Source organism: Gekko japonicus, unplaced genomic scaffold, assembly GCF_001447785.1.
Source record: "Gekko japonicus isolate JY-2015 unplaced genomic scaffold, Gekko_japonicus_V1.1 scaffold269, whole genome shotgun sequence".
NCBI lineage: Eukaryota > Metazoa > Chordata > Lepidosauria > Squamata > Gekkonidae > Gekko > Gekko japonicus.
In genome coordinates, this window is record NW_015168659.1 from 104877 (window position 1) to 123875 (window position 18999).

Consider the following 18999-nt stretch of genomic DNA (forward strand, 5'->3'; position numbering starts at 1 on the left):
CTTTCCCCATATGTACCCCAAAGAGCACTACGGTCTGGGTCTCAAAATCGGCTGACCCTCCCTGGCCCAAGGGAGGCCAAGCTAGCTATTACCAGGGCCAGAGCCTTTTCAGTGGTGCCCTCTACCTGGTGGAACGAGCTCCTGGAGGAGATCAGGGCCCTGTGGGACCTTTTGCAGTTCCACAGGGCCTGCAAGATGGAGCTCTTCCACCAGGCATTTAATTAGGGGCCGCCGCTACTGCAGGCCGATATTGCAGGCCATTACTGCAGAGCTCTGGTCTGTGGTTTTAACATCCAACTGATTATGAACAGAAACATCGTGGAACATCTGGGCAGTGGAAATTTACTCTGACAATATACAATCTAGGTTATTTTTTAACTGCCGCCAGCACTTTGTATTTATATTGTTTCTATTTGTGTGGTTAAATATTTGTGTAATTTTAATGTATTTATGTTTTTATGGAAGCCGCCCTGAGCCCGCTTTGTGGGGAGGACGGGGTATAAATTTGATAATAAATAAATAAATAAATAAATAAAAATAAACGGCAACACTTAGAACTAAGCAAATATTTGTATGCTTAATGAGACAGAAACAGTCAGTAAAAGTTATTATTAACAATACATGATTAATTAATAAGACATTACCCCCAAATAAAATACACTTTAAGTGAGGCCATCCATTTATCCCTGACCTGGATAGCCCAGGCTAGATCTCAGAAGCGAAGCAGGCTCAGCCCTGGCGAGTATTTGGCTGGGAGACCTCCAAGGCATTACCAGGGTCCTAACACAGAGGCAGGCAGTGGCAAACCACCTCTGAATGTCTCTTGCTTTGACAACCTTATGGGGTAACCATAAGTCAGCTATGACATGATGGTATGACTTGATGGCAAAAAAATAAAAATAAAATCCAGACATTATAAGTATATCTAAAAATATTTTAATTGGAAATTGTTGATTGTTTAAATATTTTAAACGTTTTAAATGTTTTGACTGTATATGGACCTTGGCATACTGTGCCAGGCAATGTGAGCCGCCTTGAGCCCGCTTGTGGGGAGGGTGGGTTATAAATACAATAAATAAATAAATAATGTATAAGTGTGACAAGCACATCTCTGCAACCACAGCTTTTATCAGAGAGCCAGGATTGACTGCAGCTCCCTGCCAAATGTCTTCTAGATAGCAAATCTGGATTTGTTTCCCCCGAAAAGTCTTTTAGTTCTGATAGACTCAAATGTTGCTTCCGATTTTGAAACTCTGGTTTTCTTTGAATGCAGCCCAACTCATTTGACAGAGAGGAAAAGCTATTTGAGGTAAACTATTCACAAATAAATCATCTTTTAGTAGTGCTGGACCCAAATGTTCTGTTCCCTAGCAGTCATAACGAATCCTGGCATTTGCAAATTCACAAAGGGAGTAAAATAAACACGGACATTGCTAACAGTTAATGTTTCTTATCCACAGAGACCAGACTTTCCCCTAAATTATTTCCAAGCTATGCAATCAGCTGCCCTGCTTACTGCTTCCTGTGCTAAGAAAAGCAAGGCAATGTTAATGACTTTTTGAAGAACAGCATTGTTGATACAATCCATGCCACTGTTTTAATCGTCTGTTTCCCAATTAACAATATTTATCCCTGAGATATGCTACATACACTGGGCAGAGATTAGCCTCAGGGTGTCATTCATATCTTCTCTGTTTTGTTTCAATTTGATGCATTGTTCACAGTTAAAGGTGTGCGGAGCTAAAAAACCCCAAATACATTGAAATCTGGTATTCCAGGATAGTGTTATTTATGCTGAGAAATTACTGGGTGCTTCAACAAGGAAAATTTAAGATTGTTGTGGGAACCTTTTTTAGAACCAGAACTTTGGACTAAATGATTCATTACTGACATTTTGCTGTAGAAAGAAGGTTCACAAGCCTCTACTGAAGTCTGCTTCATGTGTTACTTGGGTGGTGCGAGGTTGTCTTCTGTGTGACTGGATCTCATGTTGTTCTGGTGGCCTGTGTAGGAAAAAATCCAACTAGATGACCTGGCTGCCTTTTAGGGATGCCAGCCTCCAGGTGGGAGCTGGGGATCTTTCAAAAGTATAGCTCATCTTCAGACTACAGAGATCAGTTCCCCTGAAGAAAATAGATGCTTTGGAGGGTGGAATCTGTGGCATTGTATCCCACTGAGGTCCCTGTCCTACCCAGGCTCCATCCCCAAATCTCCCCTTGCCACTGGCCAGGGGGGACCTGGCAACCCTACGAAGTACCTCTTACACCTGTGATGCCCCTCCGTGTGGGTTGAGCAGCCTTGGAGAGGACAGGAAACCTATAATTCAGGCTGGAATGGGCCTTTTTCTAGAAATGTTACCAGAGTGGCATGGGATCTAGCCAAATGGAGTAGTTCACCCCATTAATAACATGGGAATGTTGCTCAGGTCTATAGGAAAGAATGCCTATAGGGAGCAAGATATATAAAGGCTGTTAAAAACCAAAAAAAATAAAGGCTGAGATATAGTGTTTCAGAGGTCTACAAAACCGGGCCTGTTGTGGAGAAAGTGGTTAGGAAAAACTTTCCTGTCTCTCCCCATAGTAATAGGATTCAGGAATACTTTACAAAGTTGGTTGGCAGTAGATGCAAAGCAGACAGTAGAAAGTGCTGCTTTATACATGATAGTTGAATTATGGAAATCATACTATGAGGTGTTGTGGCCACAGGCTTAGATGGGTTCAAAATCAGGGATCACATTTATGGAGGGCTCTTTTTGTGGAAAAAGCCCAGCAGGAACTCATTAGCATAATAGGCCACACCCTGACATCACATCTCATTAGCACATTAGGCCACACCCCCATGTTACCAGAAGTGTGGTCATCCAGCCACACCCACCTTTTGCTTCTTATTCTGTTTACCTTGTTTGTTGTCAACACCCAGGGCTTTTTTTGTAGCAGGGACTCCTTTGCATGTTAGGCCACCCATCCCTTATGTAGCCAATCCTAATGAGTTTCTGTTGGGTGTGGCCTATTATGCTAATGAGTCCCTGCTGGGCGTGGCCAACTCAGGAGCCAGCCGGAACTCCGTTCCTGTGCGTTCCTGCCCAAAAATAGCCCTGCATTTATGGAGGATAGGTCTGTTGTTGGCTATTAGCCATGATAACTGAACAAGACTGCTGGGTTCAGAGGCAGAAAGCTTCTGATTGTCAAATGCTGGGGAGCAATCAGGGCTGTTGCCAGTGGGCCCTGCTTGAGGGCTTTCCAGTGGCATCTGGCTGGCCACTGCTGGAAATGGGATGCTGGACTAGATGGACCATTGGTCCAATACAGCATATTGTCTCTTATGTAGAGATAGAGAACAATTACACTGAAAGACTAGTGACACAAATGTGAGTTCAAGTTAAAAGCCAGTATGGCCTAGGGTTTACATCTCAGTTCATCCATCATGTCCTTAAACAGGTTGTCAGATATCTGTTTCTGTTCTCCATCCATGCAGTGAAACCCACCTCATTGGGCTAAGTTTGGGAATGAGATACCAGCATGAAAGTGATGCTTCCTGTTCTTTGACACAATGGTTTGTGCCTGTTGTGCTGACCTGTCAAAATGACCTGTCCCACCTGGCATTATAAGATGGTCTTCACCTGTGACATACCCTAATTAAACAAATGCTTAACTAGCAAAGCTAATCGATACTCAGAATATTCAGATAATCAAATGTTTGGACAAAGATGAGTACAGGTGAGTACAGATTGGACTAAAATCTGCCAGTGGAGAAGAGCTGGATAAAAGGAGCTTGCCTGGCTCTTTCCGAGTCTTTGGTTCTGTAATAACACTTTGTTCTATTGCCAGCGTCAAATGGTGACTGATTTGTAGAAGGTACTGACTTCATTTGTTGCAATAAAGCAAGGTTGAAGTAAATTTGATAATATTTGTTCCTCTAGTTCCCCCAAACATTATGGGAGATGAACAGAATGTCTCTGTGCTTGTGGGAGAAGTTCTAGAACTCCATTGCCAGAGCAGCTCCATTCCCCCACCTACACTGGACTGGTTGAAGGATGGTCGGCCCTTGCTGAAGAAGCCAGGTCTCAGCATTACTGCAGGTGGAAGTGTGTTAAAGGTAAATTAAAATAACTCTATTTCCTCATGAATAACTTCCTCATGACTAACAAACTTGCTGAAGAAGCCAGGTCTCAGCATTACTGCAGGTGGAAGTGTGTTAAAGGTAAATTAAAATATCTGTATTTCCTCATGACTAACTTCCCTATGGTTAGCAGTTCAGTATTGTTCACCACCAATATCTCTTAGTTTAAACTCTGCCTTGTATCTGCGGAACACCTTATTTGAATCTTCCAATGCACATCCTATTAGCTCAAGTTTCCTACAGTGCAATCACTAGACTTGACTACAGACCTGCCATCTAGGGAAGAGTCCTTGCAGTAGAGGAAAGCACCACCACAGGTGAAATGGATCTGTGAGATCCAACACTCAGTCTCCAAGGTTTTACTATAGGTAACACTGGGAAGCACCTGTTGAAAGAACTTCTGTTTAGCTGTTGAACCATGAATAGCCCTTGATGAAGTACTTTTTATTGCTAGATTGAAGGAGCACAAGCCCAAGACACTGGACGCTACACTTGTGAAGCTACAAATGTGGCTGGGAAAACTGAAAAGAACTACAATGTCAACGTATGGGGTAAGGTTTGTAGCCTTTGCTATTGTTCCCATAAAGCAGTGAACTTCAGCATATAGATTGTGACTTTTGGGTGGCTCACAGAGCCCTACCTGCCTTCATAGAACCACCACTTTTTTCTACTAGTTTGCATGAAAAGAGAGTAAGGGAACTATGCCTCCCATCTAGGGCATGAAAAGAGAGTAAGGGAACTATGCCTTCCATCTATTAGCAGGACAGCCAGGCAAGGTCACTATGGAGAGTATTCCTCCATAGCTCTTTTCCTCTTGCTTGTTTCTTTCTATATTACACCTTTTGGTGCTCATCTTGTGTTTTCTGTCCCTGTCTCTTCTGCTAATAGCCATAATCTTGACACTAGTGAAGTCATCATTTTGGTTCCTCTTCCTCCTGCCATATAAGAATTCTGGGTCTGGAAATGCTGAAGACCACAGCCATGATGAATGAAATTTTGCGCAGACATGAATGGGTGCTTCAGCCAGATGTGAATGGGTGCTACTGCAATTCCCTGGGCACATTTTAGGGAAGAAGTTAAGAAATCCTCATGTCCACAACTGTGGTGTACTTCAGCATACCTGGCTCATTTAAATTCTTGAGAGAATACATGAAGAAGTCTTGCTGGAGACGGAGGTCCCGTTCACACGGAGCATTTGCCACACTAAAGATACGGATGATAGGCGGATTTTCCGGGCATGATCACACCACAACATCTGGGAAGCGTAGTGCACCCGTGGCTAACCCGTGGCTTCTTGCCAAAGATACGGAGTAAAAAACTAGTACATACGATGTGCTAGTTTCCAGAAAACTTGGGCAAGGGGGGGCATCTGATCGCATTTCCGCTGGAATCTCGTAGCATCCGGCGCCCACCCATGTCCCGTCGTAAACCGGATGGTTTTTTTTTTAAGTCTCCACATTTTAACTACATTGTAGGTGTGCCATATTACATGCAGTATAGGGGTAACATATAAAGAAACATCCTATTACCTTTTTATGTACTTTCCGTGAGGGGAAAAATTTCCCGTTTGCCATAAAAGCGGCGCCTAGCGATTGCCAGTGTGATCGCGCCGTGCCGCTTATTTGCCGCGCTGCAGGATAGCCGTGTGATCAGCACCTAATGGCATACCCACGGGACCTCCACGGGACATGTGATCAGGCTGCCGTGCGTTACTTTGCTCCGGGGCAAACAGCCACGCTTCCCCCCGCATGTTTTGGCCCGTGTGACTGGGACTGCAGTAGGTCTTAAGGGGTTTTTTCCCTGATTAGGGAGGTAGGTTGGTGTTACAAAGTTCACTAAAATAAATTAAAACAGCCTCTAATGACCTGAAGAGGAATCTATTGCTTACTTAAGTAGTGCTGGCATTTAGTGGTTAGAGCATATTTTCAGAGTGGGAGAATCCATTTGGTAGGGTTTTAAGGAAATTATGGGTAGGATATGCCAGAGAAGTAGTTTTAGTAAAACTGCAAGTTTTCCTCTACTGCCCTTCATAGAGTCTGAATTCATAAATGAGTAGTTGAATAGGCATGGCTTATGCAATCTTTTTATCCCTTCATTTTCTCATTGAAGCAAAAGGGGAAGGATCTTCTTGTGTTGTATATGTGTGTATTAAGTGTTGTCAAGTTGCTTCCAACTTATGACGATCCTATGAATGAATGACCTCCAGAATATCCTTTCATTAACAGCCTTGGTCCAGTCTTACAAACTGAGGGCCATGGCTTCCTTTACTGATTCAATCCATCTCATGTTGGGTCTTCCTCTTTTCCTGCTGCCTTCAACTTTTCCTAGCATTATGGTCTTTTCTAATGTCACTTACCTTCTCATAATGTGATGATAGCCTCAGTTTAGTCATTTTAACTTCTAGGGAGAGTTCAGGCTTGATCTAGAACCCATTTATTTGTCTTTTTGGCAGTCCACAGTATCTGTAAGACTCTTCCCCAACACCACATTTCAAATAAATCAACATTCTTCCTGTCAGGTTTCTTCATTGTCCAACTTTCACACCCATAGTAATGGGGAATACTATAGTATGAATTATCTTGACCTTGGTTGCCAGCAACATGTCCTTAAGGATCTTTTCTGGCTTCTTCATGGCTGCCATTCCCAGTTTCAGTCACCTTCTGATCTCTGGGTTGCAATCTGCCTTTTGGTTGATGATTGACCTCTTTCATTAGTCCATAGAGAGTTTTCTCTTCGTAGTGGCAAATTTAAAAGTGAGTGTTTGCTTCTTTCCTCTGTATCCTGCTTTGTTTTGTCCCATGAACACATAGTATAGATGGGCTGTGTTTCTGATGCAAAGAATTATCTTTATGACCTTTGAAGACAAGATTCAGCTCCACTCTTTGGGCTTCTAGATTTTCTTTAAAACATTTTTGGGTAAAACAACTATTCTTCCCAACTGTGGATTTGCCTGTGAAAACCATCTGTGGGAAAAACTTTTGAGAAATATAGTCTTTGTTTGCATACTGGGGTTGGGAACGGTGCTGGACAGCCTTTTGTGTTGTGGATCCAGACTGTTTCTCGCTTCCAAGTATCAGCCTGTTCCCCAGAGCTGTCTTCAGTTCCAGAAGCTGGTAACATTCACCGATCAGATGTGGAAGGCTCTGCTTCTTGGAGACTGTGCTGGTTGAAGTAGGACCTCTCCGTTCAGGTTTAAAGTTGGTGTAACACAGTATAAAGCCTTACTCTTGCCAGCGTTGAATTTCATGTATCTGTTTTATGTTTAAAACACCAAGAAAGTCAAAGAGGGTCAGATGGAAATGTGTTTTTCCTCCCCGATTTTGCACAGTTAAAATAGTTTGAATAAACCGTGACATTCATTTTATGTGTATCGCTTACTTGAAATGAACATCAGTCTGAGAATTTGCTTATATTTTCTTCTTTATACCTTACCTATATTCTTTGTGGCCCAGTATTAATCTATTTTGTTTTGCTATTTTTATTCCATTACCCCACATACATTTTCCTTCTCTAGTGCCACCAAGTATATACAGTTCAGATATACTCACTCAGCTAACTGTAATTGAAGGAAACCTCATCAGTATGATCTGTGAGTCCAGCGGAATTCCACCACCAGCACTCAGCTGGAGAAAGAGTGGTAAGCAAAAGTCTTTTCTGAGGACCTCCATAGGAACTCACTACTGCTTTTGTATTGGTTTCCACAGTATTGTGTTGAGGAACTGACTTAGCTCACTATTCGGCAAAAAAATCAAACCATTCCTGTATGAATCTCTTGAATAAGTATATAGGCTTTTCCGTTTTTGTTTTATGTTTCGGTTCTGGCCCTATAATGCTTCAGTTTATCCCCTGATTTTCTCACACATTTTGGTGCCTTTAGTTTTCACTAGAGAGCCAGTTTGGTGTAGTGGTTAAGTGCACGGACTCTAATCTGGGAGAACTGGATTTGATTCCCCACTCCTCCACTTGCAGCTGCTGGATGACCTTGGGTAAGCCATAGTTCTCTCTCAGCTGTTCTTGAAAAGAACAGTTCTTGAAAGAGCTCTCTCAGCCCCATCTACCTCACAGGGTGTCTGTTGTGGGGAGGGGAAGGGAAAGGAGTTTGTAAGCCGCTATGAGATTCTGAGTGAAGGGCGGGGTATAAATACAATCTCTTTTTCTTTTTCTTCTACTTTGTTTCCCGCCCTCCAGCTTTTTTCCTGCTACTTTGAGACAACTTTTATCCCAGTGTTTCTCTGGAAGCCGATTTTGAGTCCGCTTTTAACTAGGGTGTAATGTTTCTATCGGTTTTCTTTGTCCCTCTCACTCTTACCCATCTCCAACCCACTTTTCAATTATCGAACTGTCATCATCGTTAGACCACTCTCTCTCCCCCAGAAGACAGTGGTTTCATTAAAAGTCCTTAAAGTATATTGCTATAAGGCTGTAGTGTTGTGATGATAGTTTAAACAGGTTCTCTGAATTTTCAGGTTTTGTTTTTAAAAAGTAAGTCTCTATATGCCCTTCCCTGGCGGAGGTATAAGGAAAAAGGCATATCTCTGCAAGGGAAAGGGCTAAAGACTTGCTTTTTTTAAAAAGGTAAAAAAGAAGGGGGTGCAGTGATTTCACCAATAACACCACCAGTGACAACAGCACCCTCCATTGAAAATACTCATTATTTAAGCAGTATGTAGAGGAAAATAAAATGACTCCACAATTGTAAAAATGCACAGGAACAGGAGACGTGTGGAAGAACCCTGCCCAAACTGATTCAAGTGCTTGTGGATTGATTCCCAAGAAAATCAGGAGTAACTCCAGTGTGTGGGAAATGTCTTTGGTTACTTTAGGGCTTTATTAGAAAAGACACTGGGAAGACCCACAGGCTGGATTAAGTGGATCTGTTCTGCTACTAGAAGCACTTTCATCTGGTGGAAAATGCCTTCCCCACCCTACACAAGATGCTTAGAAGACTGGATCTTCCCAGTATTTTAAAAAAGCAAATAGCAGCTATGCAGGGATTCTATCTGGATGGAGGCCACAGCATAGATGAAATAATGGGTTCCTTTGTTAATGTATCTCTTGAAATATTTTACCCCCACCTTTATCCAAAGATTCCACAATGTCTTACAAAAAAGAGATTAGAAATGACATCTTCTTCAGCTATTAAAAATTCCCAGCAGACTCCATTACTCACAATCCTCTCCACTTTCTGCCAACAAAATAACCACTCTTTAGCCTCCCAAGAACGCTTTCTGAAATAAGACAGTCTTGCAATGATAGCGAGCGACAATACCCTCTGCACATCTACAGGTAGGCCTGGAAATGCTGTTGCCCAAGCTGACATAGAATGCGCTGCATGGAGAAGGAAGCAAAGAAGGCAGAGGGAGATTTAGGTGATGACAGGAATCATTTCTTCTGAAGATGTAAATGTATATATCATATCTAGTCTATAAAATGGCTGGCTGGAAAGGGAAGTAGAGAGATTTAGGAAAGGGACAGGAGAGCAGTCAGTGCATTTCCTCCTAAAGAAACAAATGTATCATATAAATAGTTCACCACCTCCAATCCTTTCATGCTGCAGTCTGGACCAGGAAGCAACAAAACTAGTTGAAATTATGAAGTAAAAGCAGGGCTCTTTTTGTAGAAAAAGCCCAGCAGGAACTCATTAGCATAATAGGCCACACCCAACAGCAGGAACTCATTAGCATATTTGGCCACACCCCTGACAGCACAGCTTATTAGCACATTAGGCCACACCCACATGCTACCAGAAGTGTGGTTATCCAGCCACACCCACCTTTTGCTTGTTATTCTGTTTACCTTGTTTGTTGTCAAAACCCAGGGCCTTTTTTTGTAGCAGAAACTCCTTTGCATGTTAGGCCACACACCCCTAATGTAGCCAATCCTAATGTGTTTCTGCTGTTGGGTGTGACCTATTATGCTAATGATTTCCTGCTGGGCGTGGCAAACTTGGGAGTCAGCTGGAACTCCGTTCCTGTGCGTTCCTGCCCCAAAATAGCCCTGAGTAAAAGGATTTGGTTTCTTAGACTCATATGTTTAAGCATACATGAACTGTAGGCAGATGGCCTGATTAAACAAGATGCTTGGAGATCTGTGGCTTTCCCTTTCTTTTATTTTTAAAATAGCAGCTGCACGGAGTCCCAATTTGGATCTGAACCATAGTTCGGGGTGGGTAGGGGGTAGTCCTGCTCTGCTCAGTCACCTGTGCAATATATTGGATATGTTTTAATTGAATACAATAAAGCTGTGTGTGTGTTGTGTCTGTCCATGTGCATGTGCTGTCAAGTCACTTCCAACTTATGGCAACCCTATCAATCAATGACCTCCAAAATGTCCTAAGGTTAACAGTGTTGCTGAGATCTTGCAAAGTGAAGGTCGTGGCTTCTTTGATCCTATCAGTATCTCATAATGACACTTGCTATCTTCAAAGAGGCCTCATTCTGTGTGCATGGGGTTGCCAACCTCCAGGTGGTGGCTGGAGATCTCCTGGGATTACGACTGATCTCCAAGGGACGGAGGTCAGCGCACCTGGAGAATATGTCCACTTTGGATGACGGACTCTATGGCATTATACCCCATTGAAGTCCCTCCCCTCTCCAAAGTTTGCCGTCCTCAGACTCCACCCCTAAAATCTCCAGGTATTTCCCAACATGGAACTGGCAACCCTATATGTGCATGATTCCTGACCACAAGGAAGCTAAAATTCAAGCATGTAGATCTCCTAAACCCACTATGAAGTGGACAAGAATATCACGATTTAGGCTGAACTTCTGGAGCATACGGTAGAGCAAGTTTCCATTCGTGGACCATTTTTTAAGAACACTGAAGGACTTGTAAGATCTTATCCCTATATTATTTATCTTGGTCTCTAAGATGCTACTGGACTCAAATCTAACTGTTAATAGAAAAATATATCTCTTGTAGGTTCTCCACTGTTGATCGACCCTACAGGAAGAATCAGGGTGTTATCTGGAGGCAGGCAGCTGCAAATTTCAATTGCTGAAAAGTCAGATGCTGCCTCCTACATCTGTATGGCTTCAAATGTAGCTGGAGTAACAAAGAAGGAATATAACTTGCAAGTATATGGTAGGTAACTGTGTAAAACTGCCTGTACAGTTTATTGGTTTGGAAACAATTATGTTATAAACCCCTAAAGAGCTAAACAGTGACCGCCTTCCATACGGGGAGGTGGAAATGCACTCCTCCACAGAGCAGCAGCAGTCATTGTGTGAGCAGGAGGGAACGGCATCCACACATCCTATCCCTGAATTGCTCACTGCTCCCCTTCCCCCTTTGCTTTCCCTTGAGCCTGTGCAAGAGTACAGACACAGTGACGATTACACTGGGCCCACCTACAGTCCAGCAACACCCCTCCTTTCCCCCTTCATGTTAAGCTACAGCTGGTAAGCTATAGCATAGTTCAGCTGGGAAAAGGAACAAAATCTTTAAAAGGACAAAAGGGGGGATGTGCAGAGCCTAGATCCACCACTTTGAAGGCTCCCCATATAGCTCTGACCACCTTCCTGTACTTGCTGCAGGTACAGCGTCCACATGGATGCTCCACCCACAACCACCTCATAGCTCCTCCTTTGAACCAAAAGGAGGGTTTCCTTTGATCCAATTTATGCTCATAATAACCGTGGATTTGGGCTTTCCTGGTTCCCATGCAGAGAAACCCCCAATGGGGAAGCAGCCAGCGTTCAGAATCAGTGAACTGGAATGGACCAAAAAACGATCAGGTTCAATCTACTGTCCTGAAACAAGACTAACAAATGGTCCGATAATTTTTGCCAATTTAGCTTATCCATAGGTATAAAATAAATTGATATTTTTATTTTTATTGCTAAAAACTTGGAAACAGAACCCTAATGTGAAAACTTGGAATCTTGTTTTGTTTTTCTTAATAGTTCGTCCAACTATACTGGACAGCGACAGCCAACAATCAGATGTAACTGTGACCCGCGGGAATGATATTTCATTAGAATGCAAGACAGATGGTACTCCACGGCCAGCTGTCACTTGGATGAAGGATGGACGGCCATTAGTCAGTGGGAGGGAAATTGAGATACTGGACGAAGGACGGCGTCTTCTAATTAAAAATGCTCAGGTGTCAGACACTGGCCGCTATGTGTGCATTGCCGTGAATGTGGCAGGACTAACCGACAGGAAATATGACTTGAGTGTTCATGGTGAGCAAGGGAAATAGGCACAACAGAAGAGATGTATAGAGCTGCCATTGTGGGGGGGTGGGCAAAATGAAGCATTCTGTTATCTCTGCTAGACTGTTGGATCCATGCTCTGCTTTGATTATCTGGGAGTTTCCCAGTCTGAAAATTTTTCTAAACTACTCTTCATGCTGACTTCCTTGAAAACTACCAACAGGACAGAATACGTGTCTTCCTTAGCTGTAAGAGGTGCTGCTCCAAATGTATCAGGAAAGCAGGGCAAGAGACAAAACGTAAACAACTAGAACTTCCATTCTGTATGCTTCCAGGTCTCATCCAAAGAGAAATATGTACATGTTACCATAGGGAGGTGCACATTTAGTTTCTACATGAGATGAGCACCTGTCTGTCTCCATTTGGGCAAATGCTGGTAGTGTGAGAAAAGAAATGCACACATGCACTCATGGAGCATCCAGAATGGCTCTGAGCAGCAGAATATGAACATATGAAACTACATTTACCCTTGGTCTATCAAGGCCGGAGCTGCGGTGGCTCAACTGGTTAAGACGCTGTGGAAGGTCAGTAGTTCAGCAGTTCGAGACCCGAGTGTGCCGCATGACAGAGTGAGCTCCCGTCTCTAGTTCCAGCTCCTGCCAACCTAGCAGTTCGAAAGCAAGAAATTGCAAGTAGATAAATAGGTACCACTTCGGTGGGAAGGTAACAGCGTTCCGTGCTCCTTGGTGTTTAGTCATGCCGGCCACATGACCACGGAAACGTCTTCGGACAGCACTGGCTCTTCGGCTTTGAAATGGAGATGAGCACCGCAACCCTAGAGTCGGATTCGACCGGCTTTCAAGCAAGGGAACCTTTACCTTTACCTATCAAGGTCAGCATGTCTACTCTGACTGGCAACAGGTCTCTGTGGTCTGAGGCAGAGGTCTTTCCAATCACCTGATGCGTGATTCTTTTAACTGGAGGTGCCAAGGATTGAACCTGGGACATTTTGCATACCAAGGAGACACTCCACCACTGACCCACTGCCTTTCCTGTCTAGCCTGATGGGCAAAGTTAGGAATAGTGGATCTGATAATTTCTGAACCTACACCTGTGTTTCACTAATGTCTATTGCAGTTAACATGTAAAATGTGAAAGGCAGGTGTATATTCCGGAATATTCAGTGGGTGCTGTTGGAGGGGATGGCGCCATCACCAGTCAGGGTTTTCACTCCATAGAATGTGAATGGGAACTACCCTGTTTCCCTGAAAATAAGACCTACCCCCAAAATAAGCCCTAGCAGGATTTCTATGCATTTGTGCTATAAGCCCTAGTGTGTCTTCTTGAGAAAAAATAAATATAAGACAGTGTCTTATTTTCGGGGAAACACGGTAAATGGGAACCAAGCAGTCTGCTTTCATGTGTGTTTGGTGTGCGAAGCCTTGGTTATTATAGGAAAGGAATATACGAGAGTTAAAGAACAATACAAAACTGACCATGAGATCCTTACTCATGGTTTCCACAAGAAGAGCCTACTGTCTCACGTGGCTGTGCGCTTCCTTCCATCCTGCTATATTAAACAGATACACGTTGACATGAAAAAGAAAATATCTTAATCTGTTCATTGACTTGATGTCTCTGACCTAGTCCCAAGCTCTCCTTGCAAAAAGTGTGAAGTTGTAAATACATTCCTAAAATGGAATTGTTACTATTCTTAGTCAAGAGGAAGGTATATCATGTGATCTCTTACAGCTTTATGGTAGCTGTTTCAGTTCCTAGGAAGGAAATTGGATCGATATTACCTTTAAAAAAAAAAACACATAGCAGCAAACCAGAAGGTAATTCAGCAACATTTTGAAGAGTTCACGTTAACTTTTTACTCCCTGTGGCAGCCATTTGTAATGAATGAAACAAAGAAATGCCTGGTTTACATTCCCTCCCTATGTCAAGCTCATGCAAATGAGTGAGACATTGGTCTCTGTATGATTTTCATGGCAAGGCAAATAGTGGGAAGGGGGCAGAGAGGGAGCAATTTGCTCCGAAAAACAGCAAGGGGGAAGGGTTAAACCTCCTTCTCTGCCTGTACTGTGCTCCTGGAAGTGTTGGAAGATCCAAGGAAAGGGATCTTAGAGAAAATGGCTCTGATCTTGCACACAGGTTATTTAAATGTCTCTGGAGTCAACCGAACTTAAGCAACAGGGCTGGGTGCAACCAATTTTCCCACTCAATGCCCCCCAAATCTCCACCTTACTTCAGTTCCTATTATACATGGCCTTTATCCCTGCAGATCCCATGATCCCCCCACATAACCTTTTTGGGTGATCAGAGAGCACCTGTCTTCCTTTTCTCAAAATATGCATGATTGCTAACTAAATTTAACAAAAATAAAAACTGTGGAAATGTGGAAAACCCTGATTCAGTACTGCCCATTACAAATCCAATGTTCCCTCTAAGCTCCACAGTGTTGTGAGCAAAAATTCTACCTTGTGAGCAAAAAAAGCTAGTAGCATTAAAGTTGTGAGCAGGTCTACATATTTATTTTATTTATTTATTTTGAACATTTTTACCCCGCCCTCCCCGCGAGCGGGCTCAGGGCAGCTTACAAGGGGCGCAAGCCCATATATAAAACCCAATAAAACAATAAAATCACATTTATAACAATAATAACAGTAAAACACAATGACAATAGTAAAGTGCTTTCAATCAAGATGGTCTTGAATGGTTATCTTCAGATCCGCCCCATTGGGGTCTCATTTGACTATCACAAAAATTAGTTTTTAGATGATTTCCATAACCTTGTAAAAATCTTAGAATGAATTCTTTTAAATTATATTTTAAGAATAGTTTAAGCATTATAAGAGAAAAGAGAATCAAGTAAAAATTCATTAGAGAAAGTGTCCTCTATGGGGGCAGACCAGGCCTCCAGAGAACAGGCGTGCCTTCCCCTTTCCACTATATTGGTAGACCTGGCCTCCAGAGAACAGGACTGCCCATATCTTTCCACTGAATTGGTAGACCTGGCTGCGGACTGTCGCCCTGCGCTGAGCGTTAGAAAACATACCAGCACTTGGGGGGGGGGGGGGGAATCTTGGGTGGGTTTTTTTAGTGAAATATGACAAATTACAGATCAAATATAACAGATGTGGAACAATCACTGTCAGAACCCTGCCTAACCTAACAAACAGGAAGTTTCTTAAATGTTATCAACCTGTCCAAATGACTTATTTATTCAAATATTTATATCCCACTTTATCCTGTGAGTCAAGGCAGCATACAAATCATATGAAAAGCATCACAGGTGTGCAAAAAACCCCACAAACCTATTTTCCCCAGCTCCATTATAGCCTATGGGGACCATTATAGTCAATGGACTCCATAGGCTATAATGGAGAATCGATCTGGGGGTATCTGGGGCTCTGGGGGGCTGTTGTTAGAGGTAAAGACACCAAATTTGCAGCATAGTTGCGGGTGTCTCTCCTCAAGAAAAAAACCCCAAGTTTCAAAAAGATTGGACCAGGGGGTCCAATTCTATGGGCCCCAGAATGTCTTAGTCATGTGAACAGACGTTTACAATAGCTGAGCTGGCAGCTAAAATTTTGTGCCCCAGAGACCCCTAGCACAGCTTAGAGGGAACTCTGATTACAATAGTGCCCTGACCTGGATAGCCCAGGTTAGCATGATCTCGTCAGATCTCAGAAGCTAAGCAGGGTCAGACCTGGTCAGTACTTGAATGGAAGACCATCAAAGAAGTCTGTGGTCATGACACAAAGGCAGGCAATGGCAAACTGCCTCGGAACATATCTTGCCTGGAAAATCCCATGAGTTTGTCATAGATCAGCTGGGACTTAACAGCAAATGGTGGTGTACCGGAAATACTTCTGCTGGATTGTGGCTCAAAAACAACAACAAAATGGGGCATGTAGCTCCTTAAGAGGAGGTGCCAGTGTCAATGGTTATAACTTAGTTACCACCAGTCATGGATGGCTTTGAGGTTCACAGCAGGGTTTGGATGCAGAGTCAACTACTAGAGTGTTGCATGTTTCCTTGAGTAAACCATTCATTTCTGCCTGGTATGCTTGCTAGGTGAGGCCAGCCCTGCATTTTTCATTTGCGTTTATTTAGTTATATCCCACTTTTCTTCTCATTTGGGACTCAAAGTGACTTAGAACATCATTCTCCCTCCATTTGTTTAGAACAACAACCCTGTAAATTAGGCTGGGCTGAGTGTTTGTGATGGGCCCAAGGTCACACAGCGAGTTTTTGGGGTAGAGGTGGGAATTCAAACGTGTTGCCCAGACTAGGGTCTGCAACATTATATCCTTCCCCACAGTGGCTCTTGGGATTCCACACTGGCTCACAGACACACGCAAAGAGGATTGGGAGTGTACACTGCAAAGCAGTGTAACATGTATGCCATATTTGTAGCAATAGATGCTATAAAGTCTGAAGGAGAGCTACACTTAAGGACGTTTGGCAAGTGTGAATCTCTCCGCATTGTTTAGAGACAAATGCAAGGGATCACCAGTTTACAAGTTGTGATTTTGTTCTTAAACATCTGCTGATAAGGTGACTGCCATCAAAGAACCTTTTGAGTGAAGTGGTAGAAAGAAGGTGTGTGTGTGTGTATGTGTGTGTACAACAAGGTAAAATGCTTACCCAACACCTTTTAGCAGACAATTTGCTGCTGTATGCTTGTGCAGATTAGCTCCTAAAATGGTCATCTATAGAGTTTTAAAACATTTTTAAATGGTCATCAAATTGGAGAGGTAAGCCTGGGTGTCTGGTGGGATGACATAGAGGGCCATGCAGGAAGAGCCCACAACACTTATGTGACCTCCAACTTCTTAGCTCTTGCTTTTGTAATTCAATGTTCTTGCTGGAGGGGACCAATATTGCACTTTCCCAGCAGCTCAAACTGACTTTTTTATTTGAATTTGGGGGAATGTTGTTTCCCGTATGCAATGCTACCAACAGGCTCGTATCAGCTGGATTACACCTATGTGAATTACAAGTGTTCTCTTTGGTTATTTGCCTCTGTAATAGTGACTGGTGCAACAGTGGAAGTTCTCACATTGTTGCCTCTCCTGTAATCACTTTTCTCCCATAATGCTGTTGTGTCAATGGATATTTCTGTCCCAACTATTCCTTTTTCAAGCTGTAAGGGCTGGTCTCACAGTTCCCTGTTTTTTATTGTGAAGACGAGGAAACTATTGTGGGCTTGCTCAGTTTTGGAGGTGGGGATTTATTGGCCTGCCTGTAAATTTTCTAAGAATGAGTAACTAAATCTGGCCTGCAGTATTTTAACTGAAGCAAAGAACAATCCCATGTGTTCTCTACTGCCGTGTGAATTCCTTCATTCAAAAGAACAGATAAAAACACTTAATATAATATATATAAAATATAGTCTAATAATGTTTCTTTTTGTGTGGCTTGCTTTTATTTGTTTGGATTTTCTATAGTCCCTCCAAATATTGTGGGTGACCTGACTGTACCTGAAAATGTCAGCGTAGTAGAGAAAAATCCCATCACCTTGGTTTGTGAAACTTCAGGAATCCCCCATCCATCAATAACCTGGCTCAAGTACGGGCAGCCTGTCTCTCTGAGTCCTTCTGTGAGGATCTTGTCAGGTAAGGGGGAACAAGAAAATTACATGACAAACCTATTTCGCAATAGACCTTGAATAAAATCGAGTACAAGAATGTGGAAAGGCTCCAGTAAAACCAGTCAGTTGATCAGAAAATGATGTGCAGCATCCAGAGGGAATTATCCTGGAAGAGTACATGGGAACTTGGGTAGGCGGGATACAAACCGAAATCATAAATAAATAAATAAAAACTTGCCAAATAGTCATAATCTGATTAGGCCAGACTGAGGCTGCGGTCATACACACTGAATGATCCACTTTCAATCCACTTTCAGACTCTTTCCAACTGGATTTTACTAGTTTGCACAGTAAAATCCGCTTGGAAAGTGCACTGGAAGCGGATTGAAAGTAGATTATTTAGTGTGTGTGACCACAGCCTAAATGTGGACCAGTTTACACAGTCAGTAGAATAATAACTGGGATAATAATGGAAATTGAGGATAAAGTGCTGGTTCTTACCTTTAAAGCTCTTCATGGTTCAGGATCACGCTACCCAAAGGGCCAACCTATCTGTCAGTGGCAAAGGGAATCCTTAGGTGACTCCTCCTACATGTTCTGCAGGCAGGTTTATGTGTATTACTCAAGCCAAGAATGAGAGAGACATGCCAGTTCCTGTCCTGTCTGCCCTGCACCTAGGTTCCTCTCTCTTCTTTCCAGATGCTTTAGAGCACTGGTTCCCAAAGTGGGCAATACCGCCCCCTCAGGGTGCTGACATGATCCATGTGGGCAGTCGGTATCTTGGGTGCAATTAGGGGGTGTTGAATACAAAAGGGGGGGGTGGAAGCATAAAGAAAGAAGGGTCTAGATAGAACCTATCTAAAGCAGCCTTTTGGCAGTAGGCCAAATAAGTTTGGGAACCTATGCTCTAGAGCCGCGGCCTCCTCTCGCCCGCCTCGCCCCCCCACGGCAGTCCCCGGCCGGCGAGAGAAGGCCGCGGCCTCATCTCGCCCGCCTCGGCCCCCCCACGGCAGTCCCCGGCCGGCGAGAGAAGGCCGCGGCCTCATCTCGCCCACCTCGCCACCCCACGGCAGTCCCCGGCCGGCGAGAGAGGGCCGCGGCCTCCTCTCGCCCGCCCCGCCC

At 43.4% G+C, this 18999-nt stretch overlaps 1 protein-coding gene across 1 annotated transcript in view; it reads left to right on the forward strand.

Moving 5' to 3' along the window:
* Positions 1-18999, forward strand: part of HMCN1 (hemicentin 1) — a 234521-nt gene that overhangs the window by 102362 nt on the left and 113160 nt on the right. The window contains exons 32-37 of the mRNA XM_015415242.1: positions 3920-4095; positions 4574-4670; positions 7634-7756; positions 11041-11202; positions 12024-12305; positions 17735-17902. Of these exons, the coding sequence (XP_015270728.1) occupies positions 3920-4095; positions 4574-4670; positions 7634-7756; positions 11041-11202; positions 12024-12305; positions 17735-17902 (1008 nt within the window). The remainder of the gene's footprint in view (positions 1-3919; positions 4096-4573; positions 4671-7633; positions 7757-11040; positions 11203-12023; positions 12306-17734; positions 17903-18999) is intronic.